Genomic DNA, 27758 nt, shown 5'->3' with positions numbered 1-27758 from the left:
ACTTTTTTGTTTACAAACTCTTACAAATTACACTATGTTCTCTCGGGAGAACACTGATTTCACTATCTTCTCCCGGAAGAACATAGTGTAATTTGTAAAAAAAATTCAAAAAAATTTGTAAACAAATCCTTCTCCTTTTTTCTTATACATGATTTAACAATTTACTTATTTACTTGGTGTTTCTTAAACTAAGTCGATTATTAATAAAAGTGTAAAGTTGTAAAAAACTAAATAATAATAAACATAACTAAATATAATAGTCAATTATGGATGCTAACACTAAAGGGATGACGCGCACTCCAAACTCGTTTTTATATAAAAACCTTTATGCTTTTTTATCTGATTAATTTTCTCTCAATTCGATATTTATGTAGAATATAATATCATATTCTAAGATGGGGCAGATATTCTTACACGTAAGAGTTAGAAGTGTTACAAATTTATATTTGTGAGAATTATTAATAGTAACACAATATTATATTCCATTTGAAGGGCTGACCCTTCAAATTCACGTCATCGACTTGTGTTTCTGGTTTTAAACTCCATTGTTTTGGTCCTCCTCCTTCCCCCACTTGGTCTCTTGCAGATTGCAATCAATGTCTTCCTCATCATCAAACACCACAAATCCCAAATGGATATACCAAGTTTTCTTAAGCTTCCCAGTGGAAGATGATGATGTCAAGTCTTTCATTGTTACTCTCAATGCAAAATTAGGAATGACTGGAATCCAAACTTGCTTTGACCATATGGATATGGTTCAAAATGAACAGGAAATATCGCTGCTCTCACAACTACAATCAATCGAAGTTTCTAGGAGTTCTATCATTGTTTTTTCTGAATCATACGCTGGCTCTAGGTGGTGTCTACGGGAGCTAGAAAAAATCATGGAGTGTCACAGAGCCAAGGGTCAGGTGGTTTTGCCAGTGTTCTATGGCGTGAAAATGTGGGAAGTACGCAAGCAAAGCGGTAAGTTTGGACATGTGTTTGAACAAATGATAAAGAGAACATCAGTGCAGGAAAAAACTCAGTTGAGTTGGAGGAGAGCCCTGGCTGAGGCTGCTTTCTTTCCCGGTTGCTTTGTGCCGTCTTACAGGTAATATATATACATTGATAATAGCTTGTGTTTTCTATGGAAAAAAAAATGCTTTTTGAGTTCCGATTTTTATTTAATACTTTCTGTTTTTAAGTAATTAAGAGAATATTAATTTTATAAGAACTAAACTGTAGGTCCAATTGGCGGAGACCTTCGGTTTAACTTAAAATTGTCTTCTTGGTTGTCATAACACTCCAAAATTAATTGCCTCTAGACAGTATGTCTTTCAATCATTTTATTCCTGCAGCTATGAATAGTAGCCAATGTTATTTCCTTCCAAATTGTTTTATTGTTGTTAGTTCATGCCTGATAAGAACTTTGGGATACGTCATCCCAAAAGTTAGCTCAAAGGGTAGGAGTGCTCGAGGCCTTATAAACCCTACATTAGTTGTCCATACAACCAATGTGGAACTTCAAATCTCATACCTTGCAAATGGGATCGTAACATTCCACCACCCTCCGCAGCCTCGGCGCCCATATGGGTTGGCTTTTCGCTAGTCTTTTACTAGCTCTGGACGAACACTGCAATGCCGGCGTCACCACTTGCTCCGCTCGATTGCAACCGGGAGATATAGTGGAAGGCTCTGATACCATTTGATAAGAACCTTGGGATGCACCACCCCAAAAGCTAGCTTAAAGGGTGAGAGTGCTTAAGGCCTTATAAACTATGTTGCACCGACACCGACACAGGACATGGGATACGACACGACACTCCGACATGTTAATTCTAAAAAATGTTAGATTTCGACATGTTAGGACACGTTTTGATATTAAATAACATTTTAAATTTATGTAGTATATATTATATTTAATATTCAATAATTTAACAAAAAAATAAGCTAAACTTATAATATCAATCAATTTTACAAAAAAACATAAGATATTCTAAATATTTATATTAAACTCAATAAAATGGTAATCGTAATCTAACGAATCTAATAGTTGGAACTAAAAACGCAATGCAACGCAACGTTTGAATCTTTTTTTGAGTCTATGCAATGCGTGTTGGAGTCTCGAAGAGTGTCAGGGTATCGGGGAGTGTCGGGAAGTGTCGGACACGTTAGGATTTTGAAGTGTCAGTGCTTCATAGCTTATAAACCCTACATTAGTTGCCCATACAACTAGTGTAGGACTTCAAGTCTCATACCTTGCAAATGGGACCGCCTGGGGCTAGTAAAAGACTAGAGCAAAGCCAGCCCGCGGCGCCGGGGCTGCAGAGCGTGGTAGAATGTTACGATCCCATTTGCAAGGTACGAGACTTGAAGTCCCACACTAGTTGTATGAGCAAGTAATGTGGGGTTTATAAGGACTTTGACACTCCCACCTTTTGAGCTAGCTTTTGGGGTGATGCATTCTAAGGTTCTTATCAATGCCAGATCCATCTTTTTAGTAGATGATACTATAAATTACATGTATATCATTTGTAAATGCATATATATTATATAGATGTTTCTTTTCTCTGATGCCTAATTTTTGTTCCCGCAGTGATACTGTTTTGGACATTGATGCTTTTGGTGAAAAAAACAAGGTAGCTGGGATTATTGTTGACGCAGTTCATATGATACTAGGTGGTAAATATTTGTCCCGCCCGCGCCATCCAGTTGGGATTGATTTGCATGCGAAAAATGTGTTTGACTTGTTGAGTTACAGTAGTGAAGGAGTTCACTTTGTAGGAATATGGGGAAAGGGAGGAATTGGTAAAACAGCTCTTGCCAAAGTCATTTACAACAGAATGTATGACAGTTTTGAGGTTTCCAGTTTCCTTGCAAATATTAATGATTTATGGATGCGGGACAACGGCAAAGATTATCTACTAAAACATCTTCTTTCAGACATGGTTAATACAGAAGACATGAAAATATATAGCGTTGAAATGGAAAAAATACTTTCTCATAAACGAGCACTTCTAGTATTTGATGATGCGGGTGAAGTGGACCAACTGATATCGTTATGTGGAAGTCGTGAATGGTTTGGTCCTGGGAGTGTAATATTGATTACAACTAGACAAAAGTATTCATATCCTTTCCTTGAATTCGATTTTACATATGAAATGAAGGAAATGGACACAAGTCAATCACTCGAGCTTTTTAGCTGGCATGCGTTTAAGCATTTTAGTCCTAGCGATGGTTTCATTAAACTCTCAAGAAAAGCAATTACTCATTGTGGAGGACTGCCACTGGCTCTGGAAGTTTTGGGCTCGTTGTTACTTGACAGAACAACATCAGAGTGGAAAGGTGTATTGAGGCTACTTGAAAGAAATGAAAGTTATGCAGTGTCCAAGATGCTAAAAATGAGCTATGAATTTCTAGATGATTATGAGAAAAAAACATTCCTTGAAATAGCTTGTTTCTATATTGGAAAGGACAGACACAGTATTACACAATTATTAAATGGCTGTGGACTTCCTGCAGAAACCGGGATAAGTAAACTGATTGACCGGAGCCTTCTAAAGGTTGATAAGAATAACAAGCTTGAAATGCATGATATGTTGCAAAAGATGGGAAGAGAAATGAATCATTTTAAGCCAAAATCCAAATGCATCCACAATGTATTCTTGAGTTTCAGAGGACAAGACACTCGAAGGTCTTTTACTTCTCATCTCTGTGATGCTTTTCAAAATGCTGGTGTTGATGTTTACATGGATGACAAACTTGAAAGGGGAGAAGATATCTCATCCTCGTTGTTGCAAGCAATTGAAGGTTCTAGAATTTCAATAATCATTTTCTCAATAAACTATGCTAATTCAAGATGGTGCCTTCAAGAACTGGAGAAAATCATGGAGTGTCATAGAACTGTTGGTCAAGAAGTTCTACCTGTATTCTATGGTGTGGAACCGTCGGAAGTGCGTAACCAAATCGGAACTTTTGGAAAAGCATTTGAAGGACTTGTGCAGAGAAGCTCAGCTACCAAAGATATGATTATTAGTTGGAAAAGAGCACTCCGTGAAGCTGCAAACTTGTCTGGATGGAATTTAAATAATTACAGGTAATCTAAGTGTTTTTTTTCTTTTTTTCTTTTGCAGATACTTACCATTTACTTGTATGCCATCTACCATGCCTAAAACAGTCGAGTTCCTTTCTTTGATTTGATGCATGAAGTAAACAATGGAATGTGAATGATTATAGTTTTCACTATGGGAGTAGAAAAGAATGGTAAAGTTGACAGCAGCTTAGGTCAATAGTCATTTATGAGAGGGTACGCAGTTGAAGGCTACTGAATTATTCAAGTTTACATCTGATGCATCTTGTCTTTGATTATCCACTTATATTCTGGACAGTTAGGTCATCATGTTAGGGATCAAGTAACCAAAAGAAAATAAACTTTGTTTCAAACTACAGACAGTAGCCAAAATTTACTTGGAAATATCTACCGAAATTGGTCAATTCAATTCGAAGTATTTAGTGCATGTTTGGATTAGCTTATTTTGGGATTAAAAAAGATTTTAGTCAAAAGCTTTTGAAAAAGAAAAAAGAAAATATTTTTCCCAAACATGTGCTTATTTCTGTTTTTGTAAAGAACCTTGAGATACATCACCCCAAAAGCTAGCTCAAAGGGTGAGAGTGCCTAAGACCTTATAAACTCCACATTAGTTGCACATACAACCAATGTGAGATTATATATCTCAACACGCCTCCTCACACGAGAGCCCATTGGGCTTGAAGAGTGGACAATGCAACAGGCCCAGCCTACCTGTGCTAAGAAATGCCACAAGAGAAAGTGGGGGGCGGCGAGGCTCTGATACCATGTAAAGAACCTTGAGATACACCACCCCAAAAGCTAGCTCAAGGGGTGGGAGTGCCTAAAGCTTATAAATCCCACACTAGTTGCCTACACAATCAATGTGGGACTCCTAACATTGCCACCCCGTTTAAGGCCGACGTCCACGACGGCTTTCACTCTGACCCGATGGTAGCCTTTTCCCCCTTTGGGCGGCTTCACCCACCTATCAGGTAGCCCTTTCCGCAGTTCGACTCTCGTGTGAGGGGGCGTGTTGAGATATATAGTCTCACATTGGTTGTATGTGCAACTAATGTGGAGTTTATATATCTCATTTTTGATATGAATGATCCACTCCAAATCACTCCCCCCTTTTGATAGATTGTGCTTTTAATATAGTAAGAATTATTTAGTAGATGATTAATTTATCTGATTTTTAATTTATTGTTTTTGCCAGAACTGAAATCAATTTGATTGGTGATATTCTTAAAACTGTTACCACAAAGCTAGATGATGGCACATACTTATTTGTCGCTGATCACCCAGTGGGAGTGGAATCTCGTGTGCAGGATATGATTCAATTGTTAAGTGGTAAATTAAATGAGGTTCTCATAGTAGGCATCTTGGGCATGGGAGGAATTGGAAAAACAACCATTGCCAAAGCCATTTACAATGAAATCAATCAAAATTTTGAAGGTAAAAGTTTCCTTGCAAATATAAGGGAAGTTTGGGACCAAGATAATGGCCAAGTTTGTTTGCAAGAACAACTTCTTTCAGGTATCTTGAAAACGAGAAGGATGAAATTACATAACATTGAATTGGGGAAAACTATAATAAAGGAAAGCCTTTGCCAAAAACGTGCGCTTGTTGTACTTGATGATATAAATAATTTGGACCAGCTAAATGCTTTGTGTGGAAATCGTGAATGGTTTGGTCAAGGGAGTAGGTTAATCATCACAACTAGAGATGAACATTTACTGAATGTTCTTCAAGTGGACAATATATACAGAATGAAAGAAATGGAAGATAGTGAGTCTCTTGAGCTTTTCAGTTGGCATGCATTTAAGCAAGCTGCTCCAATAGCAGATTTCATTGAACTCTCGAGAAGGATTGTTGCTTACTCTGGAAGACTACCACTAGCCCTTGAAGTTCTTGGCTCTTACTTGTTTGAAAGGGCAATTGCTGAGTGGGAATGGGCGTTGTCAAAACTTCAAATTATTCCCAATGATCAAATACAGAAGAAATTAAAATTAAGTTTTGATGGTTTAAGCGATGATATGGAGAAAGATATATTCCTTGATATATGTTGTTTCTTTATAGGTAAGGACAGAAACTATGTTACTCAGATTTTAGATGGTTGTGGTCTTCATGCAGAAATTGGGATGACTGTCCTTATAGAGCGAAGCCTTGTAAAAGTTGATAAGAATAACAAGCTTGAAATGCATGATCTGCTGAAAGTCATGGGAGGAGAGATCATTCGTGAGACCTCACCAGAGAAGCCTGAGAAGCGTAGCAGATTATGGTTCCATGATGATGTGGTAGATGTGATGACAAACAACACTGTAAGAACTTTCTCATAACCTTTATCATATTGCTCACATGCATTAGATCAACAAGATATTCTTTTTCATTTTATCTTGCTTTTGATTTTACAGGCAACAATAGCTGTCAAGGGACTGTCTTTCAGTTTACCAAAAACCAATGATGTTAGTTTTGATACTAAAGCATTTAAGAAGATGAAGAGACTCAGATTGCTTCAACTTGGTCATGTTAAACTTACTGGGGATTATGAATATTTATCAAAAGACTTGCGCTGGCTCTGTTGGCGTGGATTTCCTTTTAGACACATTCCTGTGAACTTTTATCAGAAAAAGATAGTTGCTATTGACTTAAAGTACAGCAATCTACATCTAGTCTGGAAGGAGCCGCAGGTGATTAATTAAAATGATTTTTTTCCTTGATAAACATAAAAGTTGACATCCAATTCATTTTTTATTTTTAATTTTTTTTTTTCAGTTGCTGGATAGGCTGAAAATCCTCAATCTGAGTCATTCCAAATACTTGACACGAACCCCGGACTTTTCAAAACTACCAAATCTTGAAAAGCTAGTGCTCAAAGATTGTCCACAATTGTTGACGGTTCACCGGACAATTGGAGATCTCAAATATCTCATTCTGGTAAATTTGAAGGACTGTAAATCCCTCAACCGCCTCCCAAGAAGTATCTACAAGCTGAAATCTCTGAAATCTCTTGTTCTTTCTGGCTGTTCAAAAGTTGACAAATTGGAAGAGGACATCATGCAAATGGAATCCTTGACAAATCTAGTGGCTGATAACACTGCTATCACACAAGTTCCCATTTCTCTAGTGAGATCAAAAAGCATCAAATATGTGTCTCTGTGTGGCTATGAAGGATTATCACGTGATGTATTTCCTCGACTAATTTTGTCTTTTATGTCGCCAACAAGAAATCCTATGTATCAAGTTTTTGGGAGCATTTCATCTTCACTTCGAAGTCTTTCACTTGGTTTATCTGCCAAAAATTATGCAGAATCAGAATCAAGACCAAGTACATCTCAGATAACATATACAGATACTCCCAAATTAATTGACTTTGAGAACTCCATTCACATGTCAGGGTCAGAAAATTTCACAAGTTCTCTTGTCATTCAAGCTGGAGAGCGCAGCAAAGCCACTGATACTCTTACCGAGAGTATTTCACAGATAGCATATACAGAAACTCCCACATCAATTGATTTTCAGAATTCCATTAGCATTTCAGGGTCTGAAAATTTCAACAGTTCTCTTGTCATTCAAGCTGGAGAGTGCAGCAAAGCCACTGATACTCTTATAGAGAGCATTTCACAGGTTCCTTTCTCTCTTGGTCTCTTAGTAATCAAACTATTACTGTCAATACAAATCATTTCCCTATATTGGAAGACTTCAGAAACTTCAAAAATAGACTTATAGAAATTAGATAGAAGTTTTGTGAATTGCTTGAGTGAGAGGATTCAGTATCCTTGATATTTATATGCATAAAATAATAAATACATTTTATATTTACAAGAATAAAAAAAAAAAAATTAAACTATTTCCTATGACTGTAATCTTTCTAATCATACATTAACTCCCATTATTCCCATAAAACATAATCGCTATCACTATTTTCAAGGAAGGACACCTCTCCAATTTCAATGTATACTGTTACAACTCAGTACTAATTCACAAGATAATGGAAAAGAAATACTAAAATGAATTACTATAATGAAATATGCTTAACACCAATAGACGATTGAAGACACTACAATAAAAATAGGAATAACAGAAATGCATACAAGTCATGTTGCAGTGACTAGATTACATGTAGAGAGACAGAAAGAAAATTAAAGAAAGAAGAGATGACACCTAAGTAATGGCCACTCAAAAGTATTAGAGAGCTTCTGGCCTCTCTCCCAAATGCCCAAGTCCAGGCCCAAATTTCCAGATCCCCCAAAATGATGTCTTTCTTGCTATTTGATACCAGCCTTCGTCAGATGCTCCACATGTGTGACTCTAACCAACAGATTCCCTCCTAACTAACCTTTGTTGAGTCAGCATATACAATTAAGAGCAGTGATCCCCTACATCCCCTCTTTCATAAGCACTCACAAATGTATCAATGATATTAAGATTCTATTGCAAGATATGGAACTTGGAGTCCCACAACGGAAACATAAGGTTCTAGACTTTTAGTGTGGGGTTTATATGGATTTTGAGCTCTCCTACTTTACGATCTAGCTTTTGGGGTGAGATTCTCCCAAGATTCGTATTAATTGGTATTATGTCTCCCAGTTGCAATCGAGTGGTGTGACTGGTGACGTTGACATTGTAGTGTTCGCTTAGGGTTAGTAAAAAGAATAGTGCAAAGCCAGGCCGGGTGGCGAAGGCTGTGGAGTGTGGTGGGAAGTTAAGATCCTATTGCAAGGTACGAGACTTGGAGACCCACAACGGAAACATAAGGTTCTGGTGTGTGGTTTATATGGACTTTGGGCTCTCCTACCTTAGGAGCTAGCTTTTGCGGTGAGGTTCTCCCAAGTTTCATATCATATACTAAATAAACTAATTAATGTTTTGAAATATGAATGTGAAAGAGGATACACTATATTTTATATGCTAGTAAATATCGTTCTTTCGTGATTTTTATGATCCTCACTTTTATGGGCTCCATCATCTACTTTTTTTTATCTACCGTCTCACTTCTTCCTGTTAGGGATTTTATATATTTTAAATAAAATTGATTTTGCAATTTAGTCCTCCCATGTCTTTTTAACTTTTCATTTGAGTTTCACTTGCCTAATGGTTGGCATCTAGTGCATTGTAATGATCTTGAAAAATTCATGTTTATCTGTCTTCATATGAATTTCTTTGAAATTTTGGGGTTCCCTATATTTGCACTATTACTGGATGGATACTGATGAGACCTTGGGATGCACCACCCCAAAAGCTAACTTAAAGTGTGGGAGTGCCCAAGGCCTTATAAACCCCACATTAGTTGTCCATACAACCAATGTGGGACTCCAAGTCCCATACCTTGCAAATGGAACCCCAATAGATACTTAAATGCATACCCCGTTTCTAATGTTCAATGTACAGGAATGGACTAATGATGGATCTGGTGACTGTTCTTTTCCTGGTGGCATATATCCTAATTGGCTAACCTTCAAAGGAGAAGGATCCTCAGTATTGTTTAAAGTGCCTAATACTGGTTGCAAGTTGAAAGGGGTGACTCTACGCATCATTTATTCATCTTCCCTTGACAACATGGCTTCTGAATGTGATCTTCTTAGTATCTTGATAATAAATTACACAAAGAATACCATTCAGCCCTACAAGCGAGACACAACAACTTCCTTCAAACATGAAGATTGGCAAGGATTGGTTTCAAATCTTGAACCCGGGGATGAAGTGGAGGTTGTTATAGTTTTTGGACATCGATTTACTGTGAAGAAGACAATAGCCCATCTAATATATGATGAATCAACCAACAAGGATCAAATCTAAGAGATGCTGCGAAATCTTGTGAATTAACCAGGTAACAATTCTTTGACACACATGTATCTTAGTTAACCATGAAATCTTCCAGGTTCCATTTCTACAATTTTCTGCACATACATATGTTGTTAGATGTGATAAATTTTGCAAAATTATTACTATTTTGTTTAACATCTGGTTCATGTCCAATTTTTAGATGGAGGAAAGAAATTATCTAGACCTAAAAAATAGAAAATGGGGTTTTGGGAAAGCTGCCCTAATATAGGTGTGACACTACCGGATTAAACCGGTTTGGATGCCAAAAAAGAAATGGACATGTGAAATGAAATTTGTTGAAATGGATTTAGGTAGAGAGGGAACAAAAGGGAGAATAGAGACCGAATAATATGAAATTAGTATTGATTTGATGTATTATGACGTGACAGAAGCTACAAAGCATTAAACCTTATTTATATTAATTTTAGACTCCAAATATTAATTAAATACACTAAATATAAAGAAATAAGAAAAATAATCCTAAAATATCATATAAAATACTCTAAAAATATTATAAGGGTCCCTTTGGTTTGTTAAAGAAATTAGGGACTAGAAAAAATTGTAACATTTTGATTGTTCAAATAGTACAATAGACAAAAAGCAACTCAATCGACAATATAAGGTCTGTTTCGCTGTGGTGTAGCTTTTTTTATTCTTAAAAATAGTTATGGAAACAGATATTTTTGTGTTTTTTTTTTTGTTTTAAAAATTAAAAGTTAAAACACAAAATAAAAATAATTCAGACATATTTTTTAAAGAGTAAACACCCTTTTTGGTCTCTGGCAATATCTACGAAATTTTTTTTAGTCCCTGGCAATAAAAAAGGACCAAATTTTTTTTAGTCCCTGGCAATAAAAAAATTAGTCCTTATGTCAACTCCTCCGTCACTAACGTGGCCTTTTTTGCATACTGTCAGGGACCAATTTGGTCCTATTTTATTGCCAGGGACTAAAAAAATTTTCGTAGATATTGCCAGGGACCAAAAAAGGTGTTTACTCTTTTTTAAATTTGATTCTAAAAATAAAAAAACAGTTATAATTTTTTAATTTTTTTTTTTGCAAAACATGTCTTATCTAATAGATTTTTTGTTTTTTTGTTTTGAAAACCAATTTTTTTTTTTAGAAACAGTATTTAAACATCGTCTTAATCTCTAAATTCTTATTATCCATTGAACCAAGTTACAATTTTTATTTTTATTTTTGGAATTAATCCAACCCTAATTATCTTTTTGAGGCGAGTTGGCTTCCCTCAGTATGCTCACAAGCTTCAACTCTTTGAGCTGGTTATGAGACTAATCTAGAGTGCGGGACAAGTCAAGGATGAAGATATTTAAACCCCTCTTAAAGGTGTTATGTGGAAATCGAATCGAGACTCTTTTCTTTTCACTTACTCAGCTCCCTTGCTACTAACTAAGATACTAAGCTACCATTATTTGGTTCAAGTTACAATATTTTATTCATAGAAAAAATAGAAATAGTCCAATAACCCTTGCTCCTTTATTATTTCAAATGCATAACACAAAGGGTATTATAATAAAGGGTTTTATGTTTATCATGTAACATAACACAACTTCACTTTCCTACACACACAGTAAAGAGGTGGGGTCCACATGTTTTTCTTTTTCTTTCATCATTCCACTTTTTCTCTCCCTTTTGTTGTGTGTGTTGGAAACAAAACTTAAGTTATGTAACATAATATTAATAAAACCCTATAATAAATTTTACTTTATTTTGTCCATGGATATCACTAGGGTTGGCAAAAATGATCCAATCCGTCGGGTTGGCTCGTAACCCGCGAAAAACGAGTCGGGTTGGGTTGGCAAAAATGAACTGCCAACCCGAGCTAACCTGACCCGAGGTAGCTCGAGAAAAAACGAGCCAACCCGCGGGTCAAACGGGCCAGCTCGCGGGTTGAGTTTTTTTTTTTTTTTATTATAAAAAAATACAAAATATAATATACAAAAATGGACAAAACCCACACATGATGTCACCATCTTTCTTCCTTCTTTAAACCTAAGTCCATAATCTTCTCACATCCCTCCCATTTTTATATTGTTAGGCTGTGCTGGCTCTGTTTGGTTCAAATATCTTACCCACTTGGTAGCAAGTGGTTCTGATTGTTTCTTGCTGTTGGTGAAATTTGTTGTGAAGAAAATTCGAAACTAGAATATTTTGCTTTTATTTATCATTTTGTAACCCTTTGTTTAAACTGATGGAAGCCACATAGTTCGTGCATTAGTACTACAAGTTCATTTAAATAGGCCGAAAACGAGCCAACCCGCGAGCCAACTTGCAAGCTATTTTTTCAAGCCAACCCACGAGCTATATTTTTGAGTCAACCCGTGAGCCAACACTAACTTGACTCCGGTTGGGTTGGGTTGAGTTTTCTGGCTCATTTTTTTTTTCTAGCCAACCCTAACCCGATTGGTTTTGTTCGAGTTGCATGCGGGTTAGGCCGGATTGACCCGTTTTGCCAACCTTTGATATCACAATTTTTAGTCCTATACATTGTTTATTAAATAAAAAAATTGTCGTAAACTCAACCAGTTGAGGTGTACAGTTCTGTTTTTGCAATTCCTCAATATGCATCAAATGCTAGTTAAGATACAATCATGATATTAGAGATATTTTTCATATATTCTAAACTCTTCCTAAAGTCAAAACTCATTAAGCCTTAAGATTGTTACACACACATATATATATATATATATAGATGATCATTTGATACCAATGTCAAACAAAAAGTTTGACACCTTATCTAAGAGTCGATGATCTTATCTTGATCTAACGATTTTGATTTGTAAGCATATGACACTGTTAATCAGCCTTGATTTAATAGCCTTCAGATGAGGTGTTAAATTTTTTGTTTGATACCGATACCAAAGGATCCTACTATATATATATATATATATATATATATATATATATATATATATATATATATATTACCTACCTTTTTTTCATGCTTATCTTGCTTGCCACTCTCCAACACCATTGGATCAGAATCTCAACTAACCTTTATCATTTTTCTCTCCTCTTGATATTCTAATCTAACAATGTTGGTGAGTGGTACAGTAAGTAAATTAACCTATCTCATATAGATTCATTATAATAACATGAGAATAGATTCAATTGCTACAAAAATAGTTTGGTCGGTGTTTTTTGGTTTCAAAGGGTTGCTTTTGTTTTCCTTTTTTGTTTCATATGTCTATAGTGATACTGATTATAGAATCTGCATCTGGGTTGGATATTGGACAAGAACTCTTTAAACGAAGTTTGTTTTTAAAGTAAGTTGGTAAATATATATCCACCATTCATTTAATTTAAAATGAATCTTGATCTTAACTTACTAAAACTTAAAAGTGAATATACTTTTAATTGCTGATTTTAAAAGATAATCTTACTTTTGAGAGCTGTTTCCTTTTTTTTTTTTTTGGTAGCTTTGTTTCTTATGCTACCCACGCCAGACTCAATTACCTACACTGATACAATTAAAGAAGAAGCCAGTCAAAGGCGTGTAATTCAAGCTAAAAAAGCAATACAATTTAATGATAACTGAAAAGTTAACTCTCTTAGTGGAAAGGCTGATTTTTGTCTCTACAACTTCACTAGCCACGAAGGTAAGAAGTTGTAGTACATCATTCTTTATCTTGAGACTGAATGATTGAGTCAAATGAATTATGATCATGGATTAGATGATGGCTTCCTTTTACCCATTCTGATAATCATTTTTCAACACAATTTGGGTACTATTTATTAAAATTATTTATAGATATCTGTCGAACTGCGAAGATTTTACTATGAATTTTATATACATTAAGGGTTTTATTAATGTTATCTTATATAATTTAAGTTTTGTTTCCAACACACACAATAAAAGGAAGAGAGAAAGTGAAATGATGAAAGAGAAAGAAAAACATGTGGATCCCACCTCTTTAATGTATGTGTAGGAAAGTGAAGTTGTGTTATGTTACTTGATAAACATAAAACCCATACATTAATAGATATTTGATAGGTGTATTAACATTTCATGAATAGAATCAATAGCCTATAGCATTTATATTAGTACTATTGCAATGATGACCCTGCGAAGACAATGAGCATTCATATACATTACATAGCTACCTAATTAATACCGGCATCATGAAAATTTATCACTGTAATCCATTAATGATCATCATTAAATACACTCAAGGAGACAAATTTTCCCATGGGTATAGTAATGCATCATGCTATCTGCTGCTCCTACATTAATATGTATTTTCTATAGTACAAACCTCCATAAATAATAATACGAGTCTCCTCTACAATTGACAAAGTAGGCGTAAAGATAGCTTCTCTTGCATGGCTTGGCGGGTCGTCCAAACAGCTTGTTTTCCCATGTAATATTTTTGGTTTTTAAAAAAATTAAAAGGACATGATTATATTTACATGCACGGGATAGACACTGGTTTCTTTTTTAACTATCCTTTCAGGGTAATTCAGGTTTTGGAGTATCCCGCGGCGGATCCAGAAAAATAATGAGGGTGGACACTCAATAAGATCTGATCTTGAACGCGATTTACGAGTAGCTGCCAGCTGCCTGGGTCTGATTTAGATCTAGATCTAGATTAGGTTTGATAATGAAGGTGGAGGAGAAAAAAAAACTCACAGGAAAATAAATTAGAAAGAGGGAAATTAAAGGTGTAGGATATTGTAACAACCAGTGTTATTACCAATTAATTTCACCGTTAGATCAATTATGCTGATCCAACGGTTATATTTAATTTCATCTTTCTATGGTTATGATTCCTCATATTTAATACTTTATATTTATTTTCACCTTTGTATGGTTATGATTTCTTAATATTTTATATTTATTTTCACCTTTGTATGGTTATGATTTCCTATATTTAATGTTTTTACATTAAATATGGGGAATCATAACCATACAAAGATGAAAATAAATATAATCATTGGATCAGCATAATCGATCTAATGGTGAAATTGATTGGTATTAACATTGATAGTAACCTTAATTGGTTGTTATAATATCTTACCCCAAAATTAAATTGAAAAAACTTGAATTTTAAGAAAAAAATATTTTTATATTTTTACATCATATTTAAGGGTGGTCACTTGCCCCTTTCTCCACTAACTGGATCCGCCTCTGCCCATGATCTGAGTAGAAAATTGGGCCCATTTATATACGAGTCTAAACTTTAGTTGTATGAAGTGACGGCTATTTGACCATTTTATCCTTAATTAAATAAAAAATAATCACTTTGCCCCCGTTCCGAAACTATATACAAATCTATCATTGTTTAATCGATTACATGTATATTTAATCGATTAAGTTTCAAAAATTTATTTTAATCGATTACTTAATCGATTAAGTGTTGAACATTCATTCTCTTCCTGTTGCTTATCGCACCAAAGTACATCTTCCTCTTCACTCAAGTATTCATTTCACATATCCACCGGCAGTACATCTTCAAGGCCGAGTTACGACGCCGAAGCTCATCTTTATCATTAGACATACAATGTTTATAATAACATCCATAACCATTTTATTATCTAAATATTGGTTTTGATTGTGTTTTGTTGTATTATGGCATCATTAATACTTCTGAAATGTTGAATGAACATCCAATTTTTCCTCCATTCAAGAATATTCTTGGCATAGCAATTCTTGCTTGCTGACACACACTTAGGGCTCGTTTGGATGAGCTTTTTTTTTTCTTCAAAAGCTGCTTTTTTTCAAGAAAAAAAACACTTTTCGTTTTTAGTTCATTTGGATTAGGGATGGCAAAAATGAGCCAACCCGCACAAAACGAGCCGGGTTGGGTTGGCAAAAATGAGCTGCCAGCTCGATTTAGCCTGACCCGAGCCAACCCGAGCTCAAACGAGCCAGCTCGCGGGTTGAACGAGCCAGCTCGCGGGTTACTCTTTTTTTTTTTTAATACAATGGACTTTACTGATGGATTCTCCACTGATGGACTTCTTTTATTTTTTATTTTTTGGCTTTACATACGTTTTATGGTTATCGTGAGTTAGAGTAATTCAAAAAATCATGATAAATGACTCTTGTGATTCGTGGAGTGGTTTGTGTTTTATTTAATGTTTTTGGATTTTGTAAATTACTCTACTTGTAGTTGGACTGCAAAATACAATAATTTTATACAGGAAAACAAACCACAAAAATTAAATTTTTTGAGCCAACCCGCTAGCCAATATTTTGAGCTAACCAACCCGCGAGCCAACCCACTAACATCATTTCTAGCTAACTCGCGAGCTTTTTTTGAGCCAACCCGTGAGCTTTTTTACGAGCCAACCCGCGAGCTGATTATCGAGCCAACCCGCGAGCCAACCCTAACCCGGCTCGGGTCGAGCCGGGTTGGATTTTCTGGCTCGTTTTTTTTTCGAGCCAACCCGACCCGACCCATTTTTTTCGGGCTGAATGCGGGTTGGGCCGGGTCAAGCCGGGTTGGCCCGTTTTGCCAACCCTAATTTGGATGTCTGCTTTTAAAAAAAGGAGAAGTCACAAAAAAGTCAAAAACCTACTTTTTTCAGAAGTTAGAAATTTTAACTTCTCAGAAAAGCAGAAGTCAAAAGTCAAATATTTTTTTCAAAAATTAAATATTTTTATAAAAATATAAATAGCTTTAACTTTTATAAAAAAGTACTTTTAAAATAAGGAAGTGATAAAAGTTACTTTTGAAAAAAGCTTAACCAAACGACCACTTAATATACAATATTTTCGGTTCACCTTTTTTTGCAAAAGACCATCAGAAAAGCCATGTAAATGAATCAACAGAACCATTAATTCAGAATAAAAAGATATTGAGTTTTTAAGAGAGAGAAAGAATGAAAGATATATTTACCTGAGGTTGATGAAGCACAGTGCGAGACGAGGATGAAGAAAAAGGAGAATGCAAGAGAAGCCATGCTCTGTTTCGAAGAGAAGTCGAGAATGCAAAACAGAGTAAGAAAAAGTTGCAATTAATCGATTATTTAATCGATTAAAATAAATTTTTGATGCTTAATCGATTATATATATATATATATATATATATATATATCATATAATCGATTAAATAGGGATAGATGTGTATATAGTTTTGGGACAGGGTTAAAATGATTATTTTTTATTTAATTAAGAACAAAAAGATAAAAAAGCCATGAAGTGACACTGTCCCATGTTTTTAGATGAATAAATGTGTCATGATCGAATTGCTAATGCAGTGTGCTATTAATTTTGCAGTACCTATTATGTAGTTAGTTAAAGCCTGAATTAGTTATTAAAATCACAAGCAAGACTTAACACGTGTGCAATACGATATTAGACTATTATGTAATTAAAGAATTCTGCACTCGACCACAACTACAATGTCATTATTAATTAAGTATTTCAAATTCAAAATTTATCAATTACAATTTATTAAGTAGTTTTTTTTTTCTGTTCACATATACTAGGTGTTTTGTTCATGTTGTAAGTTAATTTTATCTTTTCAATATTGTTGGATTAGTAAAAAGATTCTCCATTCACCAAAAAACTAAAAAAATAAAAAATCTCCACAAGGCTGAGTAAATTTTGTTAGACACAATTAATAATATCGTTAAAAACATAAAGTGAAAGTATTGACAAAAAAATTATTAAATAAAGTAATAATATGTAACAAAATGTTATGTCATAAAAATGAATAAATTTCATGTACCCAAAAAAGAAGAAGAATAAATTTGTAACATTGTATTTATCTATATTTAAGATGTTTTATTAAAAATATATTCCATATATTCAACTAATCTAAAATAGTAATTAAATATGACAATCTTCTTATACAAAATTAAAATATCAAATAACTCTATGCTACTCAAGAAATTTCAACTTTGCCGTTCTTGATGAAAGTGCGGGGTCATGTGGTTAGTGGTCCAATGGAACAAAAGTGGCGGGGCAACTCATATTTATCATAAAATTAGAGCGACCATTATAATATGTTTTTTTTTTTAATTTCAATTTGTGATAAAAATGATGGGAAAAATAAAAATATTCTAATTTCTCTTATTTTTCTAGTTTCCTTATAGCTTGTGCGGGGAGGGAAGAGGAAGAAGGGAAACGGGTATGCTATGGAGATTTTCAATTATAAAAGTGATAGAATTAAGAGTAATATTTTTCTACACTCACATATAATTGTGGGGTCCACCAAGAGAAAGAAAAAAATAAAATAGTAGCTCAATTATCAATGTGACTATGTGAGTGTAGAAAAATATCTCTCTTATGTAACTTGAGAGAAATATTACCCTAAAATTAAAGTATAAATATGTAGAAAAATAAGGTGAAACTAAGTGCAACTTTGTGTAGCATATTTTATCCTAATTGTACGTTCCTAAGTTCTCGCCATTACAGTATTTACCGATGATATAATAATCACATAATTTAGACATGTAGTCTAACACTTTGTTTAAATTGAAATTAATAAAATGACTGGGGGTCCAACACAACGACAAAATTTGCTTTGTACAACAACTTTTCAATCGTTACTAAACATCCTAATGCTATAGAGTAAAAGCTTCTTCTTTTCTAAGGTCATGCTTATATTTGTGCACATAAATTTAAGTTCTTTCTTGATTCTTGTGGCGAAGCATGCTATGTGGCATTCTCCATTAATAGTTTTTGAATTGTTAGCTAGATGAAAAAGCCACGAATGTAACCACGGGTGTAATAATCGCTATAGGGGTGCCGTTGACACTTGACAATAATGGTATGGAATAAGGCTATGTAGGGGAGTCCCAGATGCACTGAACAACATGAGAGGTTGTTAATGGCTACAATAGCTCTTCGAGTTGGCAGAGTAATAGCTCATGAAAGTAGTGATATTATGTGTGTTCATAGTGATGGAAGAGGGGGTATTTATAAATAGGTTGAGCTCTCTTCAAGTGGGAGTGGAAGCAAAGTCAATTGTTACAGGGATTGCTATTGTAGTTATGCCCACTCGAGTTTCTACGTAAAAATAGAAAGATGTGGTAGAAATGTAAAACGTAGAAACGACACGAAACGTAAAGTTTTTACTTTCTACCGCTTAAGGTCAAGATACAAAATTATATATATACAAGTAAAAAAAATATCACATAATGAACATGTGTGTTGAGCCACTTATTTATTTAAAAAGAAAAATTATTTTTTATAACCAACTATCAAAATTATAAACAGTGATAATTAACAAGTAATGGATAATCAATCTGCTCTAATTGTTTTATACACTCTGCAAATTTTGGATCGTCGCTCATCAGGATATAATTTCACTTCTTTCAATGCACACAATGATCCAAAAACACAAAACGATGCTATAACTTATAATAGAATTGCAGCTTTGTAAGACATAATTATAAAAAACATATATCCAAACAAAAAGATATTAAGATACTATGAATATGATTTGGGGAAAATGAAAATTAGGTTTTTTTTTTAATATTTTTTGTAAATCTTTTTTTATTAAACTTTTAGTTTTAAGTAAAAACGGTCAAAACGGTAAAAACGTAAAATTTTTACCGTTTTTACATTTTTACGCGGCGTTTCTACCAGTTTTATCAAGGACCGTTTTTACTTGAGTTTTAACACGGACCACTCTAGTAAAAACGTAAAAACGTAAGTTTTTATGTTTTTACACTAATTTTTGATAACATAGTTATGCCTTGCTGAACAAGGCATCTTATAGCCGCTGTTAGTGATACGGCTACAGCTGTGCAGGGAAGGAAGGATGGGAAACACCCTTCATGTGAGACATTTTGGTGTCCTATGTTAGGAAATCTTGATAGGTAGCACTCGATGGCAATACAATAGTGCTCATATGGCACAAGATATGATAGAGTTGGTATATCAGGGGCAGTATGAGCCTCTTGGTACTGGACCAGGGTTATTAGGCTAGTCAATTGAGCCGTCGAGAACAATTTTTAACTTAGACAAATGATTATACCGTTCACCAAGCCATGAATACATAAAAAGCATCTAATATTGAACATACCATATGGAAACACATGTTATGCACGGTAACAGGTTGTTCGGAGTAGGGTTGGCAAAAACGAGCCAACCCGTCGGGTTGGGTTGACTTAAATGAGCTGCCAACTCGATCCAACCCGACCCGATCCAACCCTAACTTAAACGAGCCAGCTCGTGGGTTAAATGGGCCAGCTCGCGGGTTGTTTTTTTTTTAATTAAAAATAATAATATCAAAATTACAAAAATGCCCTACGCTAAGCATCATCGTTCCCTTTCTTTCTCGTTTTTTTTTTGTCCAACCCTAATGAGCTAATCTGCCCCCTTTAGCATTTCATCGTCAGTTCTTAGTCGCTCCTTTGCCCAACTGAACCCATTTCACTCCAGTCCACAAGCCTTGATAGGGAGTCGAGGGTTTCGATTGCCTTGAGAGGGACAGGTGAAATTGCAGCATCCCTGCTCTTGACAGGGTTTCGATTGTCTCTGGCATACTTCTCGATAACCACCACGGTCTCGTCGGTTACTGTCGGTTACCGTTTCATAGCGATTTCCACCACCACCTCCTCCGTTGCAGTCGGTTTCCTCCAATTTCTTCTTCGACTTGTGATGTTGCTGCTTCTCTGACTTGGTACCGTTTTGAAGGCCAGTTCGTTGAGCTTTCTTTTGGGGCTGGTTTCATTTTGATGATTGTAATTGTTTCTTCTTGTATGTGCATTTTTGGTTTTTGTTGTTGTGGAGTTCGTTTGCTTGAACTAATTAATGTTATCTTTTCAATTGGAAGCTTGGCGTTTAATAACATTATATCTTTTTTTGGAAGTTAATGGTAGAATTTGCTTATTTTTTGCCCTAGTCGTGAGAAACATGTTTCCGTTTTATATGCGAAAATGGCCGAAAAAAATGTTATATTCGTTTCTGCTGCAGTAACAACTTTTAGCCTTGGTATATTATGAAATATATAAAATTACAGGATACTCTTATTTTTAGCCTTGGTATATTATGAAATATATAAAAATGTTATATTCGGTTTCTGTTTGTGGTATTTTTTGGTAGTGTTGATAATTTTGTGCAATGTTGGAGAACAAATAAGACTAGTTCCACAAAATCAATTTTTTTGAGCCAACCTGCGGGTCAATAATTCGAACTAACCAACTCCCGAGTCAACCCACTGACATCATTTCAAGCCAACCCACGAGCTTTTTTTGAGCCAATTCACGAGCTTTTTTCTGAGCTAACCCGCAAGCTGATTATCGAGCCAACCCTAACCCGACTCGAGTCGGATTGGGTTGGATTTTCTGGCTCGTTTATTTTTTCGGGTCAATCCTAACCCGACTTGTTTTTTACGAGTTGGGCCGGGTCGAGCCGGGTTGGTCTGTTTTGCCAACCCTAGTTCAGAGTAGAAAATAAATCCTACTAGAAAACAGAACATAACGATTACAAAATGCACAATACTCTCCTCAATTAGGTATTTAATTAGGTACATAGTTCGAAAAGTAACCTTTTTTTTCCCACCAAAGCAAGTTCATAAATACAGGGGGGGGGGGGGTCATGAAAACTAATAAATACACGCAAAGAGTATAATATATAAGCAATATTGTTTTGCAAAACGTGCTAAACTATCACAACTTGATTAATGTATCTGACAATCACACGATTTGGCTGAAGTTGAATATATTTTACACTACAAAACAAATTTTCCCTAGTCCCGACAAAAAAACTAAACTACCAAATACAATGTACCACAGAGAAAATGCAAAATCTAAACATAACCAAGTGTACTGAATCTATCTGTAAGAAAGATATTCATCTATTTTTTTTAGTAAACTCAACGTATTTTATAATCGTAACCAAAGATTAATCTTTGTCGAGCACTATTAAATCCTTTTGTGGGCAACTCTTCTAAATTTTTTATTTTTTTATTTTTTTATTTTTAAGGTTCGAACTCAAAATCTCTTATTAAAGGACCTATACTCCTTATCATCTATACCAATCATCCAATTTTTAGTCTCCTTGTGGATGATATTGAGACAACATGAATGAAATCAATAACATAACAAACCAAAAAAAATAAAATAATAATAATAATAATAACAACAAAATGAAAATATAAAAAGAAAAATATATATTGAAGAAGATCCAGATGAGTTATCTGGATTATGAACGTTCCATAGACCCAATTCTTCTACTATGATGCATGCCAGTATTGAACCCCAAACACCCCAACAAGCCCTGTTTGTAAGGCAACAAGGTCTTTTTCTTCAACTCCTCAGAAGCAGCCCGGTTCAGTGTGTAATGCAATTCATGAGCCGAAACCGGTCCTCTCCGTCTTGACACTGAACCGGAACTCTCCGTGGACCGGAAACTGGAGTTTCTGACATCCTCGTGCGCTGTTGTTTTGGACAGTACCATGTACTTCCTCAAAGGATCTTTGTCGGTGGCTCTTCCCTCTGAGGCACTCCGGAACAGTAGAAAATCTTTTAGCTTCCATTTTCGATACCCTTTTGTGAACGAAATCGATGACAGGAACGAGAAAGTGCTTGAAGAAAAACCTTTATTATTATTATTATTATTACCCTTTTGTGAAACATCATCGGAATCACACACACTACTTCTGTTTCTGTCGCTGTCAGATACCCTCGAAGGTGACAAAGATCTTCTTCTACTTCCTTTGCGACCAGAAGATATTGAAGATGGTGATGTTGTTGTTGTTGAGGGTGCACCTTCTTCTACCCTTTTACGTGTTGTTTCTCTAAATTGTTCATTGTGAATGAGTCTCTTCTCTCTTTTAGTAGATGATGTTTTGTTTGTGGTTGGAGGGAGCTTCAAAGGCCGAATCTTTCCACCATGGAAGAGCTCATCAGCAGAGAGAGAAGGTCTTTCGAGGTGGCCACTGAAATTGAATTCGAAATCTTCATTGACATCATTGTTGTTGTTAGGTTCAGAAGCAGAGGAGTGGCGGGTATGCAAGTCGTCGTTGTTGTTGTTGATATGGTTGTGGAAGAAAGAGGAAACACCACGTGTGGGACTTGTAGGAGCACTGAAGAAGAAGTTCCCAAAGGGTTGTGGGCTTGAAGGTGCTGTGATGTAAGGAGAGGAACAGTTGCTATCGAAGTTGAAGTCCATTGAAGGAAGAGGAGGAGGAGGTGGAGGCACTGCCATCACCACTTCCATCTCCATGTTTTTTTTTGTTTTATCAATAAGTGGTTGTGTCTGATTGTAGTTACCAATTCCAATTGTACTTTGTGGCTATGACCTTATTATATATACAGAAAAAAGTGAGACAGAGACAGAGGAAAGAGGAGGTAGTTGGGGGAAGATTTGACTATAGTTAAAGGTTTTGGTGGCTTGAACCCACCTTTTATTAGAGTTTTGTTGTTTGTAATACATTGAAATGGTTATGTAAGAGCTTTAGATTCAAATGGTTGTTTATATGAGATTAAGAAGGGAATTGATTTTCTCATTGAGAAAATTTTCTCATGTTACACACACAATACATGAGTGGGGTCCACAAAAAGGTGATAAGATAAAAAAGTCAAGATGGGACCCATTCATGTATTGTGAATGTAGCATGAGAAAATTTTCTCATGTAAAATGAGAAAACTATTTCCCTATTAAGAATTGAAGCACGAGTTTGATTTTCATTATCTATATTTTTTAATTTAAGTAAGTATAAGATAAACAAAAAATGAATCTGTATAACCCCCAATTAGCTTAATTGGCAGTTGAGCTTCCAATGATTTGCTTGGGTCGTGGGTTTAAATTCTGTCTCAAGTAAATTTTTTAAAAATTTTTGAGGGCCAGAGGACGTACTCCGATGAGGGGTAGCCTTCGGGCTGTACTCCGATGACAAGGTGACCTGAGGAGGTTGAATGGGGATACAATGAATCTATATAATATTCACGCTTCAAGTTCAAAAAACTCTATTTTTGGGGGCGGGAGGACGTACTCCGATGAGGGGTAGCCTTCGGGCTGTACTCCGAGGACAAGGTGACCGGAGAAGATTGAATGAGGATACAATGAATCTATATAATATTCACGCTTCAAGTCCAAAAAACTCTTTATGTGAGAGAAAATATCAAAAAATATAAAATCATTAATATAATCTCAAATAAATCTTAAATTTTTGGGTTAAATTAATTATTTACAATCTTGCTTAAATTTTTCTTCTTTGAGAAAATAAAAAAATTGGAAAATATTTGCAACATGTACCTGATTGCCATTCCAAAATTATTTATTGGTTTTCATAAACTAATTGTTAAAGGGTCTGCTAGTTGATGTGCCATTGCTTCTCCTAATTTTGATTTTGTAGTGTACATTGTTATACGGTAGCTTTCAATTATATAATATCAAGCATTTAAAACAAATCTGACTATCATAATAAGTATTAAAATATTGATGATGTTTCAATACAATTTGTTATGATAATGTTACAAAATTTATGATTGATGAAATTTACTCATTTTTTTATTTGGGAATAGAAGGGGAGGCAAAGGAGAATTCTAAGCAATTTTCTTTTCTTATTCTGGTGAAGGATAAATTTGGATATGGCGTGAACACATACATGTTATTACTTCAGCAATTGGATAGGTTTAAATTGTTTTGGTCAAGATAGAAAATAGTATTCCAGAAGGAAACAAGGAGAATTATTATTATTTTATTAAACAGGATATAATCAATTGATGTTAGGTTAAATGAGGAAAAAGAGTGGAAGTGGATCTAGAAGATGCGAAAAAGTGAAGAGAAGCAATCAAAAGAGAAGAATTTTTTTTTTCCTTGTTTGGTTAGGGAAAGAAAGAAAATGAAATTGATAAAATTATTTATGTATCTTTAAACTAAAAAAATATAAATCTAATGGAGATAACCATAAATCATAAATGAATTAATGATTAAAATGCGTCCATTTTACAAGTCCAACCAAATCTGTTCAATCAAACAAGAGAAGTTGATCTCTTACTTCTCCTTTTTAGATACTTACTGTGTTCATTCAAATTTAAAGAAAATGACCGTTGAAATAAAAGAGAAGTATCATGTAAAGAGGAGAAAATAAAGATGTTAGAGAAAGACAAAGGAAATGCTTTTGCTTGTCTCTTTGTTGATATTAAGCATGGTTTTAGATAATGTGGTTTTTCAAGTTTTAAGAAAATTACCGTTGAAATTAAAGAGAAGGCGCTGACAAAAGAAGAAAATAAAAATGTAGGAGAAAGACAATACAAATGCTTTTGCTTCTTTCTTTGTTCATATCATAACAATAGGTTACCGTTCTGTCTATTCCAATTTTCTTTCCGCATTTGTGTTTATACACACACACACACACTTTGCACTTAAGTAATTGTATTTGGGAAATGGTTTTCATCTTCTACTATTGATGGGGTGGGGGGTTGAGGTAGAGGAATACAATTTTGTTGAACAATCCAATATTTCCACCCTTATAAGAGAAAATTAGACTTTTGTTCATCGTCACTGGTTGTTTATGAGAAATTAAGTTGTAATTTTTGACGTAGTGCAAAAGCACATTGTCACGTATTGTACTGAATATAGTACACTTGAACACTTGAATTAGATGATAGAATTAAAAGGGTATTTGAGCCATTTTCCCTTTTCATTAATTAAAAATTATCATTTTGCCTCCGTTTATAAATTTTTTAAAATATTTGATCTTTTCCTTAAACATAATAACATTTGTCCTTGTTAAACCGTTGACCAAAAATTATACTCGAGTGCAGGACAATATATAATCCTACTTGAAGGTGTTTATTATTTCTTGAATTATTTACCCGAGTATGTACCCTTCTACCTAAGTATAACGATGAATACTCGAGTATCGATCCACCCCAAATACTTGAGTATATGTCGGCCAGAAACCCTTAAATGAGTGGGTTTCGGCCTCATTTGTCACTCACCCGTTTTCTACCCCCAAATCTCCTTTGTTTCTCATCTCTACTCCAAGCCATCAAGTTTGTATTCCATCCCATAGTCTCCAAAGCTTGTATCTTGTGAAAGCATTGTCGTCATTACACTTACAAATTCAATTTTTTGTTTTAAAAAATTCTGAAATCCAAACCAAACCCTAGACCAAATTTCATGTTGAAAGATGAGCTCAAGTTCAAACACTTATTGATGAGGACATAGGAGGTGGCATGACCAAGACAACAAACTTGGAGGACATACAAGGTCTTGGAGGCCCAATGACAAGAGCAAAAGCTAAAAAAGCTAAAGAGGCTCTAAATCTCTTGGTGACCACTTTACTTGAGACAAGCCCAAGTCTAAAGGAAGAAGAGCCCAAAATGATACACTTAATTAAAATTGAAGACCTTGAAGAATAAGCCTCAATGGATATGCATGAAGGCTTTATTTTACTTGGCCCAAATTCTGCACTTAATTTTTTATTTTCTTATATTTAGTTAAACTTTTTGTAATAAGGCTTATTGGGTTGTCTATCTTCTTTTATGTGTAAGTACTTTTAGGTTAAACTCAATATGGTTGTTGCCCACTATATAAGGGAACACTATGGCTTTTGAAGACAGATTTGGAATATCAAGTTAACCTATTTTGGTGAGACTAGTTCTCTTGGGTTCTTTTGAGAATCTCTGAACTTATCAAGGGCATCAATCCTTGTGGCGTTCTTGGGCTTATCAATTCCTTCGAATTGTGGCGCCTACCTATAATCCTTAAACTCCAATTTCGTTCTATATTATCTTGGATTCATATCTCTCGAATTCCTTATCCTTTTCCGGTGATTCTTGTGCCAAAATCGTGATTCAGGAAGCCATCTTTCACCTCGTTTTGGAATCACCCAAATTCGAGGTCTGTAGCATGAGATACGCTCTGTTCTTAACAGGTCGTGTTGGTGGATGAATTTGGGGTTAGAATTCCATTCCTAGTAGATCCATTCCTCCATTCCTATTGGGGATCACATCATGTGGTATCAGAGCTCAGTTCTAGGATTGGAATTGGGTTTGATTTTTCTCCATTGTTTCCATCAATTCTGATCACACATTTGGTAACCCTAATCCCTAGTATTTGTGTTTTTAATTTTGAATTGTGCAATTCTGTTTTAGCCTTTGTTGTCTTGGTCATGCCACCTCCTATGTCCTCATCATTAGAGCAAAAGCTAAAAAGGCTAAAGAGGCTCTAAATCTCTTGGTGACCACTTTACTTGAGACAAGCCCAAGTCTAAAGGAAGAAGAGCCCAAAATGATACACTTAATTAAAATTGAAGACCTTGAAGAATAAGCCTCAATGGATATGCATGAAGGCTTTATTTTACTTGGCCCAAATTCTGCACTTAATTTTTTATTTTCTTATATTTAGTTAAACTTTTTGTAATAAGGCTTATTGGGCTGGATTATTGGGCTGTCTATCTTCTTTTATGTGGAAGTACTTTTAGGTTAAACTCAATATGGTTGTTGCCCACTATATAAGGGAACACCATGGCTTTTGAAGACAGATTTGGAATATCAAGTTAACCTATTTTGGTGAGACTAGTTCTCTTGGGTTCTTTTGAGAATCTCTGAACTTATCAAGGGCATCAATCCTTGTGGCGTTCTTGGGCTTATCAATTCCTTCGAATTGTGGCGCCTACCTATAATCCTTAAACTCCAATTTCGTTCTATATTATCTTGGATTCATATCTCTCGAATTCCTTATCCTTTTCCGGTGATTCTTGTGCCAAAATCGTGATTCAGGAAGCCATCTTTCACCTCGTTTTGGAATCACCCAAATCCGAGGTCTGTAGCGTGAGATACGCTCTGTTCTTAACAGGTCGTGTTGGTAGATGAATTTGGGGTTAGAATTCCATTCCTAGTAGATCCATTCCTCCATTCCTATTGGGGATCACATCACTTATCCTGCAATTATCTACCACAATGGGAGGCAAACCGAAGGTCCCAATGGTGTCCGATTTGAAGGAAAA

At 35.0% G+C, this 27758-nt stretch overlaps 2 protein-coding genes across 3 annotated transcripts; one reads left to right on the top strand and one right to left on the bottom strand.

The window, feature by feature from the left end:
* Positions 1 to 699: 699 nt before the first annotated feature.
* LOC133318335 (uncharacterized) lies at positions 700 to 15140 on the top strand. Of its 2 annotated transcripts, none has more exons than XM_061520323.1 (7): positions 700 to 1093; positions 2579 to 4078; positions 5268 to 6372; positions 6466 to 6741; positions 6827 to 7678; positions 9443 to 9881; positions 14362 to 15140. In XM_061520323.1, exons 1-6 carry the CDS (start codon positions 717 to 719, stop codon positions 9848 to 9850), a joined length of 4518 nt encoding a protein of 1505 aa, XP_061376307.1. In that variant the 5' UTR covers positions 700 to 716; the 3' UTR covers positions 9851 to 9881; positions 14362 to 15140. The 2 variants fall into 2 exon arrangements, with proteins under 2 accessions (XP_061376307.1, XP_061376306.1); XM_061520322.1 differs by having other exon boundaries at positions 14352 to 15140.
* Positions 15141 to 22000: 6860 nt separating this feature from the next.
* LOC133318365 (uncharacterized) lies at positions 22001 to 23046 on the bottom strand. The gene has a single exon (XM_061520351.1). It carries the CDS (start codon positions 23021 to 23023, stop codon positions 22001 to 22003), a length of 1023 nt encoding a protein of 340 aa, XP_061376335.1. The 5' UTR covers positions 23024 to 23046.
* Positions 23047 to 27758: the final 4712 nt, after the last annotated feature.

Source organism: Gastrolobium bilobum, unplaced genomic scaffold (genome assembly GCF_033153095.1).
Source record: "Gastrolobium bilobum isolate Gb01-03AN ecotype WA unplaced genomic scaffold, APGP_CSIRO_Gbil_v1 utg3828, whole genome shotgun sequence".
NCBI classification, from domain to species: Eukaryota; Viridiplantae; Streptophyta; class Magnoliopsida; order Fabales; family Fabaceae; genus Gastrolobium; species Gastrolobium bilobum.
This window is presented reverse-complemented; position numbering and strand designations above follow the sequence as displayed.

What these genes read in the sequence shown, in the direction of transcription:
- LOC133318365 (XM_061520351.1), bottom strand. Translation starts at nt 23,023, where the DNA reads ATGGAGATGGAAGTGGTGATGGCAGTGCCTCCACCTCCTCCTCCTCTT.
- LOC133318335 (XM_061520323.1), top strand. Translation starts at nt 717, where the DNA reads ATGACTGGAATCCAAACTTGCTTTGACCATATGGATATGGTTCAAAAT. An exon ending in TGCTTTGTGCCGTCTTACAG is followed by an intron (nt 1,094 to 2,578) that starts GTAATATATATA and finishes TTGTTCCCGCAG; the next exon opens with TGATACTGTTTTGGACATTG. An exon ending in TTATAGAGAGCATTTCACAG is followed by an intron (nt 7,679 to 9,442) that starts GTTCCTTTCTCT and finishes TTCAATGTACAG; the next exon opens with GAATGGACTAATGATGGATC.